At 42.1% G+C, this 10,848-nt stretch overlaps 1 protein-coding gene across 1 annotated transcript in view; it reads left to right on the top strand.

Annotated features, from left to right (window-relative positions):
- The window catches only part of DCAF5 (DDB1 and CUL4 associated factor 5), a 61,894-nt gene extending 56,228 nt beyond the window's left edge, over window positions 1–5,666 (top strand). The window contains exons 8-9 of the mRNA XM_009073499.1: window positions 3,858–5,157; window positions 5,212–5,666. Coding sequence (XP_009071747.1) covers window positions 3,858–5,157; window positions 5,212–5,666 — 1,755 coding nt within the window. The remainder of the gene's footprint in view (window positions 1–3,857; window positions 5,158–5,211) is intronic.
- Window positions 5,667–10,848: the final 5,182 nt, after the last annotated feature.

Genomic DNA, 10,848 nt, shown 5'->3' with positions numbered 1-10,848 from the left:
TGGTACTCAGAAGAATGGATTTTATCTTGGTGGTTATGGGTTTTTTGCTTCAGTTTTATTTTGTTGTAAAGCCTCCACAATAATACAATTCAGTGACATGGTGGTTTAGGGTTTGATTTCTGCTAGGTCCAAAAATAAGACTCAACAAGCTCATTAATGAAGGGTACTAGAAGCCCTGACTGCAGGCAGTGTGTGCTGGACATATCAACTCAGATCAATTGCTCATTGCCCTCCATTTCAGAAACCCGAACCCCAGTAAAATTGTATGAAAAAGCACAGCTGTGAACTAAATTTATCATTTGCAGCAAGCATTCACCATGAGGGCTAAAAGAACATAAGAGAGAAAAAATCACTTTTCCCTCAGTTAAGTGTGCAAGACATTGGGATGTGCTGGCAGGAAAACAAACTGCATTGCAGGAGAAATAAATGAGGCATTCCCTCTGATGTGTGGGGCTTAGAGGAGGGGCATGGAGAATTATGCAGTTGGAAGACAGTTCCAGAAGAGATAAAACAGATGAAATGCATAATGATTTTCAGAAAGAAATTCTGTTTTGTACTGGAAATGGAATACTGTGTAACTGAGCACAACTGTGGTAGGTCCTATTTATTTAAAAATCATCAGTATATCCAGATAACAAAGTCTATTCACACATGTTGCTATGGTGACAAATTAATGTCATTGTCACTAGCTGCCTCTGCCTGATCAGATAATCTAATATAGCTGGTTTTAATTATTATCACAGTACAGGCATAACTACTTTTCTGTTTTAAAATTTGGTGTTTTGCCACCATGGAATACAAGCAATTCAAAGAGGCTGTCTGAAGCATCTCTGCTGAAGTAGAGAACCAGTTTTGTACTCCCCTTTTCTGTTACTGTTCCTATTTTTATATCCATACTCGGGTCAACAGTGAGTAATATTCAGCTCCTTAATCTTCTGACAGAGAAAGAACTTCTTGATAAATTGTTGTTTCACTGGGATGATTTGCCAATTTATTTTCTCCAGTTTGTTCACATTCTTCCTTGCCATGGCATCAGTCAGAGGATGAGAAAAAGGCAGAGGCATTCAGTTTACAAAGAAGCCCATTTCAGATGCCACAGAGAGCCCTGGGCCAGTTGATGCCAGTTTAAACACTTCCCATTTCTGCCAAGGATAGATGCTTAGTCTGATGTCTTTCTGGGACTCTGGCAGGTTCTTGCACTGCCTCATAGCAAAATATTTAGAATGTAGTGATATCAATCTCCAGAGACAACTGATCCTGTACAAGCAGGTAATCATCCTGAATTCCCTTGACTTCTTGTTTTTATGTACTCCTTCTTTGTGACCAAATCTATCTTGGAAGGGAAAAGCCTCACTATGGACTCTTTGTAGCTATCTTTTTAGTATTTAACACTGCTCTATTTTCTCTGATGCTTGCAGAGTGAGCAGAAAGATCTGGTAATACTAACCAGGATGTAGAATATCTCTGTGCACATTTTATGTACTTTATGTCAGAAAACAGTCCTTTCCTGGAGGAACTTCAGAGCAGACTACCTCTCTCCCATTTATACTGGTTCATTGAGTCTAAGAGTTTTCTAATTCTCTTGCTTAAATAAAAAGAGGTTTATAAAGTCTAGTGATCAATGTAATGCTGCTAAGACTATTTGAGGAAGGTGCATGCCAGCCTGCCTGTCCAAGCATACAGTATAGAGCAATTACAAGAAGATATGTACTTCTTAAACACAAAAAGATCTCATCTGCTCACTGAAATGCTTAAGTAGTGGGACAAGGAGGAAAAGATCTGACAGATTGTGAGAGAAGGTACTGAACATGTGCTAGGTAAACCAGCAAGAAGGCAGCAACTCAAGGATAGTCCTTTGAGCAAGTACAGTTCTATTTTTCCATAAAAAAACCTTGGAGTGTCCACAAATCAACAATATCTCTCATGTATCCACTGAGAGAAGGCTTTTCCCTATGTTGTCTTTAGGAAGTGGAGCCTGGGAAAGAGAGAATAAAGAAAGATTCTTTCTGTTCTCTTGAATAGTTCAAAAAGGTTAAGTATGGTTGATGCAAGTCTCTGCATAGTAGGCTTAGATTGAGTTTTGTTATCTTTTTCCAAACCTGATGCTTGTCCCTTGAGCCATGCTTGAATCAAGCAACAGACAGTGTCTACATTCTGATTTCAACTGTCATATTAAGGAACTGTACTGGAAGAGAATTTGCCTAAGTACTGCAAATAACAAAAATAGCAATTAAGTACCAGTAGCAAATACACCTTGATATTGAGGCAAGTTCCTAGGAACAGCCTAATGCAATGCAATGTAAAATTCCTTTACCTTTGCTCTGAAAGGCAGCGTGATGATTGTCTGCAGAAGGAGATATATCTGCAGCCCACTTCAGTTTCAGAATAGTGTCTCTTATCTGTCTAGCCAGGTCATATGAGGAAGCTCTGTTCACCATTAATTACAGGGGATGCAAAGTAAAGACTCTTAGGTTTGGGAGAATTGCAGGATAAAGTTTACTTGTGTGTCTTAAATTGGGCAGTACTGGACTGCATGATAATTTATTTCATTTTGCTTCCAGTATTGAAGGTGTAAGGTTTTACTGTGCACTGTTGGAAATCTCAGTGAATACAGAATTGTTGGCATTCTCGTGGGCTTTTTTTATACTGCTTGTCATGGTACTATCAGATTATGTTGCATGTGTTAACTAGACATCTGTAAGATGAGTGCTGATTACCCCGTTTGCACATGCAAAACTCTCCTTTTGTTAGCAGTTTTGTCTGCTTGGAACAAAACTTGATTAATTTCTGTTGGTAAAAGAGTTAGTTGTTTTTGCCAAAGTCTATCCCAGAAGGCCAACCTGGTGTAGACAGCTGGCATGGAATTTTTTTCCCTGAGCTTGTTAGCATGGTAAAACCAAAGCATGGCTGAAATCAGATATTTTATAAGCAGAACATTAAGGCATTGTTGTGGATAAGCCACATACTGGCTCTGCTTACAGCAAGGCATTGTTCATCCCATTAACCATTGATCCAGAGTGAAGTGAGAGTGGATGTCCATGGAATGCCATAATCATGTTGGCCCTGAATCTGTGAGTAAAACTGAGAAAGATGGAGAGATCCAACTATTATGTTTGCTATGAATTACCAGTTTCTTAGGGATATTGGTGGATCTTTGGAGCTTTTTTTTTTCCGTTTTCCCCCTCCACACCAGGAGAACTGATGGAAGGCAAGACTGCTGCTATTGGTGAAATCATTATGCTTCAAAAGTGGCTTTCAGTAAAACTCTTCGTCATCTTTCCCATTAAAATTGCTGCTGTGTCTTCAGAGGATGTTGGATGCTTTCTTTTCTTCATAACTGTTCCCTAAAGGGAGTAGTGCAGCTCTGCTTTTCACCTCTGTACATTCAGCTCTCTGCCTGCTTCTGATCAGGTGTTACTGACTGTGCAGCTGGATGAAATGTTACTGTACACCACTGGCACAAGCAACTCTAGTTTCCTGGGAAACAAGTGCCTTCATTAGTGCTAAGACTATATTGTAGGCAACAAACTATTCTTACTGTTAGTGAGTAAGCATCCCCTATTACATAAAAATAGAGCCCTGCAATTTGGGAGAAATTATTACACAATGAATTACTGAAATTATAGATAATTTGCAATGTAAGAGCTTTTAAGTTCTGGATGGGGTGAAGTAAATGCAGGAAAAATACATTTGTGAAGGGGAAGAAGAAATCCCACATCTCTGTAATGCTTGTAAGTTTGGGTCTGAGGGGTAACTTCCAGTTGTTCTGGGTATTTTAGCTACTGTTCCATTTCAAATGCTTGTAATAGTTTATGAATTCACAGCTATATGTGGGTTTTTTTTATTTTCTGTTCCAGATCTGGAGTCCCTACAAGCAGCCTGACTGCACAGGGGACCTGGATGGTAGAATTGAGGATGATTCACGTTGCCTCTACACTCATGAAGAGTACATCAGTCTTGTGTTGAACAGTGGCAGTGGTTTGTCCCACGATTATGCCAACCAGTCAGTCCAAGAAGATCCACGAATGATGGCCTTTTTTGACTCTCTGGTGCGCAGGGAGATCGAGGGCTGGAGTTCTGATTCGGACAGCGACCTCAGTGAGAGCACAATCCTGCAGCTCCATGCAGGAGTAAGTGAACGCTCTGCTTACAGTGAGTCGGAGTCCTCCACCTCTTTGCATCACTCCCCACCACATGTGGCTGAAGAGTCTGATGAAACTGCCTATAACTTAAGGGCCTTAAGATCAACTGCATCCCCCTCAGCCAGAGAAGACGTGGCTTCCCGTCAGCAGAGGCTCTCTGCACTGAGGAAGTATCAGGACAAACGTCTCCTGGCCCTTTCCAATGAGTCTGACTCTGATGACAATACCTGTGAGGCAGAACTGGACACAGACCTTTTCCCACGGCCACCGTCCCCGAGCCCCGAGGAGAACGAATCCAGCAGTTCCAGCAGCAGCAGCAGTACGGAAGATGAAGAGGAACTGAATGAAAGACGCACATCAATGAGGCAACGCAACGCGCTGAGGCGCCGACAGAAGGTGCAGAAGGAGGAAAGGACTAGCACTAACACGGAGAATGTAACCCCCTACATAGGTGAGGACATCTATGATTACCCCCAGATCAAAGTAGATGATCTTTCTTCTTCTCCAGCTTCTTCACCAGAAAGGAGTTCAGCCAACAAAGAAGTTCTCAGAGAAAGGACATCCCCTCGTTCAGACAGTGAATCGGTGGAGAGAAAGATTTATAAAGCTTACAAATGGCTTCATTATTCTTACATATCCTATTCAACTAGTAAAGATGGTGAGTCCTCCAGGGGAGATGGAGAGAATGACGAAGGGAAACCAGGAACCAGTGGACGGCACAGTACAGCATGCTCAGTGACTAAGGAAGATGCTAGGAACTTAAGTTCAGTAGCTCCTCAAGGTTCCTCAGCTCTTTCTGCTGAAAGCCACAACAGAGAAACTTTAAAAGAATGTGGCATGATAGAAAATTCTAGTAATGGTCAAGGTCATGAATGTGACAATCAGCGGTGGATGGAGGGTCAAGAAAACACATCTGAAGACACTAGCAGTGGAGGTATAGAGCATTCTTTTGAGACTAAAACGCTTAATGGAAAAGCTAACTGCAAAGGGCTCAACAGTTGTACTGAAGAACCTTGCATTCAGACTGCAGCACTTGTGGAACAGAAAACCAGTCAGAACTGTCAACCAGCATCCAGCCATCACTCACTGGTCCCTCCGTTCTCTGCTGTCGCCATCTGTAGCATGTCAGGTCACTGCTCCAGAAACCAGACTGATGGCAGTGAGGAGAGGAACCTCGACACCTCCTGTGTTAACCACAATAATGGCCACTTGCATCTTCACCCGTCATGCTTCAACAACGGACAGAGTTTTGGAGAGCAGGAGACTGTGACGCAAGGACTACAGGTGCACTCAAACGCTGATAATGGCAACCTTGTACAGGTGGGTGTGACCTTGCACAAAGACTGCTGCCTGTCTGAAATGGACTCCAACAGCTACAATGTGAGCACAAGAGAGGACACTGCTGACCTGCATCCTGTGGGCAGTGAGAGCACTCAATCTCTTGGAGGACTGAAAAGACACAGAGCGGAGTTGGAAGATGCAGATTCAGAGAGTTCATCCTTAGAAAAGAAGTTAAAAACATGATAAATGCAAATGTCTGTCGTAGTGTGCACTCTCTCAAAAGAAAAGGAAAAAGAAAGTATTAAAGGCACATAGAGCTTGGGTCTGAAACATTGCGTTTGATTCTCCATTCCATTCTTCAGTGGGTCTGTTTTAGATTGCCAGTGGTTCATGCTGTATAAAAATCCAACTTGCTCCTTAATGAGACTGAGTCTAGTGTACCCATACAAGGTTCTGTTTAAAGTAAATCCTTATTAAGACGGTTGACTGAATTATTCTTGTGTGAACATGTGTCATTTGTTCAGCCAGCCAACCAGGATGACTCCTTTAAGTTTTAATTGCTCTTCTAAGCAGGAAGTTTTCCTTACTGACACTCAATACACATTGCAGGCTGAAGAATGGTGCTATTAGATCACACTGGTGGTAGCTTGGGATGTGCCTAGTGTTGAGGAAACCAGGGAAGAAGCTTTTTTGGGCCCTATATTCTGCTTCACAAACTAATGCAATGCAACCATTAGGGAGGATATTTTCAGAACTAGCTGGTATCTTTAGAGATACTTCATAAAGCACTTGCTTCTGATACAGTTCAGTGACATTATTTTTATGCCAACAGAAAAGCTATAGGAAATGAGCCTCTTTCCAAAATCAACTTTAGACTGTTCCCATGGTGACATTCAATTTTGTGGTTTTTTTTTTAAAGAAAAGAACTGAGTAACACAGTGTCATTGCTGTACTGAAATGTGCTTGTTTGGCAAGAGGAAGGTGTAGGTCTCATGATAACCAAGGGCTATTAAAAAGTCAGGCATTGAAACATTCTTTTCTGTGATCTCAACACATAGAGATGTTTTAATTATTATTATGAAGAATATGGTTCTGAGTGTGGGGATGTATCTTTACGGGGCCCTCCTCTTCCCCCATGTTCTTACTTTTAGGAAGCAGTAGGGCCATCAGACAAGAGCAGGAGGATGCATAATGTAACAGATGCATGTCAACAGCAACACTTGGTAAAGTCTGAACACTGTTGTTTTAGAAATTTTCTTAGCCCAAAGCTCCAAACAGGTTAGGATTAGAGATCAAGTTTGGTTTTCCACCTCTGTGCTGCTAATATTTAAAACTGCAGATGGGTAGATGTGTTCAACAGAGTTGTGTATGTAAAGGAGAGCTTCAGGGCAACGTCCCCACCTGTGGGGAGACTGGGTCACCATGTCTGGCAGGCAGAACTTGTGCAAGAGCTCTGCTACACTACTGGAGCAGCGTTCAGGTGGACAGTCCTTTCTTGCCTGGGTGTGGTTTTTAATGGATTATCTAGTGAGTCATCTCACTTCTGGCATGTTGGAATTGGTGGAATTGCACTTGCTTCCCTAGCAACAAGGTAAGAGGAGTCATTGTGTGAAGGCAAAACAAACCACCTATAAAGGACATGAAAATTATGTGTATGTGCCTTGCAGTGCTGACAATAGAAAAAGAGGCTTCTTTTGACCCCAGTGATTGTCACAGGCTTTCAAGCCCAGTACTGAGTTTGTTTTAAGGAATAGGAGATTTTTGCTTTTGATACAATTCTAGCAGTACACTGCTGTAGAGCACTGGCCTCAGAATAATTTTTTTTATATGCAGACCTCCCTGGCACCTGGGGAAGGTAGGAAGGTGCCCTGCTAAAACATGATGAAAGTAGAGGAGCACTTCAGAAGGGAGGGAAAGGTATGGGAGGGAAACATTGTCTGACAACTACTGTGTGCCAGAGGCTGTTTGCCCACGCTGGGTCTGCTTTGCTGAGAACTTGGAATAAGCATATGATACAGTGTTCAAGAAGCATGTAAGGCAGCTGAAAGGCAAAGGGGTGTTGGCAAACACAAGCAAAAGTGGTGATAAGAGTAAGCCTTGATGCATTGTTACCTTATTGAAAATACTGTTCTGTACCGGTTATATTTTACATCGCTGCAATCAAAGACCACATAGGAGTGTTCTCCTTGGCTGTAAAAACACCTTATTGTAAATGTTGGATTTAGCCAAAATTTTGAGGTTGGTGAGTCAAAACACTTCTGTTGCATTTTTAAAAAGTACTTTGGAAAATTTTCTCATCTGTCACTGCTGGTGAATGAGCATCTCTACTCTCCTTTGACATGGTCATCTTTTCAAAGTGTTTTCTCAGATGCCTTGTGGTCTCACTTGCAGGTTCTTTTGTTTTTAGAAGCAGAATAAAAGCTCCCAGATTTGGTGTTAGGGAATCACAGAATGGCTAAGGTTAGAAGAGTAATGCAAATAGCTGCAACAGCTCAATTGATGTGTGCACATGCACATAGTTCTTCAGGAATTCTTCAATAAGCTAATCGTAGCACATACATAATTTATAAAACACATCAGCACACTTCTGCAGCTGTGTCAGGGTACACTAATTAGCCCAACTAATGCTATATGGATACGAGCAAGAACTCTGTTTCAAACATCTGGGAAAATGGCACGTTTTCAGGGGGAGGAAAAAATCCCTTAAAACTAACACCCCACTCCACAAAAAAACCCCACACTGGTTATGGCAGGCTCTAGGTTTGCTAAAGTTTTCTTCAGTGGTTACACGGGTGAAAAGCAGAAAAATCCCAGATATAAGTGTGGTCTGTGGTCACAGGGAATAAATAATCTGAATTTGATGTTTGTACTTTGCCTGATTTGAGACAAGGACTTGAACTTGGGCCTCCTGCCTTTCTCTTGAGCATCCTAAGCATCAGCCTATTGCATTATTCAGTTGTAGGGTTTGTTCTTCTTTTGTCTGAAATGCAAAGGGAAAGGAAATGGAAACAGTTGCACAAATACCTGGAGCTGAGCCTTGAGCCCAGCTTTGTTGGTTTATGGTTTTCTGAGAAAATGCTAGAGGATTCTTTCTCCCATCTCCACCTCATGTGATCTCTATTCCAGAGAGCCAGAGACAGATGCTGACACAGCCTTGTATGCATGCCATTTGTCTTGAACATGAGAGAACGGTCCTTTCCAAATTGGGCAGAGTGGGTATGATTTTATTTTATCTTTTGTTACTAGTTTCCTCTAGACATGTAACACCTAACTCCTGACTAAGTGGCCCAAGCCCATGAGCTGTTCGTTCAGGGATATGTCCAGCAGGCTCAGCTCCTCTGTGTCATGAATATTTTCCTGTTCATTTCTAGTCCCGTGTCAGCCAGCAGCTCTGGAGCAGCTGTGCAGATGTAGGTTGGCATTGTCGCTGCTTTCAGAGCGGAGTGGGGTTGCCCTTTGCTGAAGCTGCCATTTGCACACTGGCTCTTTTGAAGTATGTGGTGAGAATGGGTAAAAACACTTTGTATGTTCCTATAAACAGGAAAAAAACTGGCTGAATTTGAACTTTTGAAGGGGGACCAGGTCCCTCTCAGCCAGACGATGCCTCTGGCTATATGTCTAGCACTTTCGTGATCAAATGCTATGGGAGTTGTTGGTTTCTAAGTGTAATGTGGTCTCAGGACCACATTACTATGAGTCAGTGGTGTGCAGCATTTTACTTCACAAACCACAGCTTCTTATTAGCATCATTAACAGCTGAAAGCACCAGCTCCTACACACTTACAGGGTATGCATTCTAGCCATTTCAAAATGGTCAAACTATATGATCTTTGGGAAAGTCTTGTGTGTCAGTGTGCTCCTTCCAGAACAAAGACTTGAAAGGGTTGACTTTTCTGAAAGAAAAACTTGCTGCAAGAAAAGCCTAATGCATATTTTCAAAGGGCTTTGGCCCCACATTTGAGGTTCAATACTCATGAGATAGTTTGAACTGTTTAAAATGTGGATGTATGGCAGAAAAGGAAACAGCAAAGGGCTTTGGCCCCACATTTGAGGTTAAATACTCATGAGATAGTTTGAACTCTTTAAAATGTGGATGTAGGGCAGAAAAGGAAACAGTGTGAGCTTCAGAACTGAATTCTATCAGGAAAGGGAAAAGGAGTTGAAATGTATTTAAAAACAAACAAATAAACCCCTCATGCCCTAAATACCAATTAGATTCTGAATAAAAGTTCAGCACCTGCTTCAAAGTCTGGCTTTTAAAAGCCTCAGCAAGTATGTTAAAGGAATTGACTTATCACACTTGAGCTTTGGACAGCTGCAAATCTCTGATCTGTAGAAGCTGAGAAGCCACAGCCAGGCCTCACATCACTCTCTGACTGGGCTGGGCACAGGCAGCTTACCCAGTCAGGGTCACTTCTCCCACCTGCAGCCAGCCTGGTTGGCAGCAGCAGGGCTGCCCCTGGCTGACCAGCTCATTCTGACTCTTGTTTCTACAGCTGCCTGGTTTAGCTTCACGTGGCCTGGGACATGCTGAAGAAACATCTCTAGAGGAATGCATTTTGGGTTTAGTTCATGCCTACCTTTGTATGTCAGAGGGAAGTTCTGGGGCTGCATTCAGGGTGAACTTTATGCAGCCTATTAAAATGAGGAAAATTAGTACAGGAAAATTAATGGAGGAACAGAGAAGTCTAAGGCATGAGCCTCCTCTGACTCTTCCCCTTCCTGAGATTTGTGTCTCCTTGAGAAATCATGTACCTTTTTCTTCTCTCTAGGACCTAGAGAGGCTTCCAGTGTTGGGTGCCTAGAAAGCAATAATGAAACTTCCTAACTCAGGAAGTTGCATTGCTCTGCTTCAGTGACATTTCCAGTATATTATGGCCAGATCTGGCATTTCCTGGCTTGGATTATATCCTCGAATGCAATTTTCTCCGAAGCATGAGAAAAGTCTGTTTCCTACCTAACTAAGCTTTGGAGGGAGAGAAAGGAAAAAAGGCTTCAATAGTCTTGGAATGAAAGGATGTACATGCTTCAAGCTGGTTATAAGCCCTCTCTTCCCAAAGTTTGTCTCTCACACATGCTGCCTCTGCTATGCAATGCATTTTTCTGCATGCAGGACAACAGCATCAGCCCTTCATTTCCTTTAATTCAGGGACTGAGAGTGATTCAGCATGTCCAACAGGGCAGATCTCTAGTCTTCCCATAAATAAGCTTTTTTTAACTTGTAAATGTTTCTGATGATGTGGAAGATTTATTTTTAATCTGGGAAAGTCTGTAGCAATGTTTCGAATTCCTGAATGGCTGACTGATAATCTATCTGAGGAACACTGGAAGCACTTTACAGCCTTAGATGGAGATTTTTATTTCTTACGCATACTTCTAAAGTCAAAACTTTACAGTTTGCCATCCAGCATGGGGGCTCTTCACC

This window comes from Acanthisitta chloris, unplaced genomic scaffold (assembly GCF_000695815.1).
Source record: "Acanthisitta chloris isolate BGI_N310 unplaced genomic scaffold, ASM69581v1 scaffold11074, whole genome shotgun sequence".
NCBI lineage: Eukaryota > Metazoa > Chordata > Aves > Passeriformes > Acanthisittidae > Acanthisitta > Acanthisitta chloris.
The sequence above is the reverse complement of the archived record's forward strand: the minus strand, read 5'-3'. Positions and strand labels throughout refer to the sequence as shown.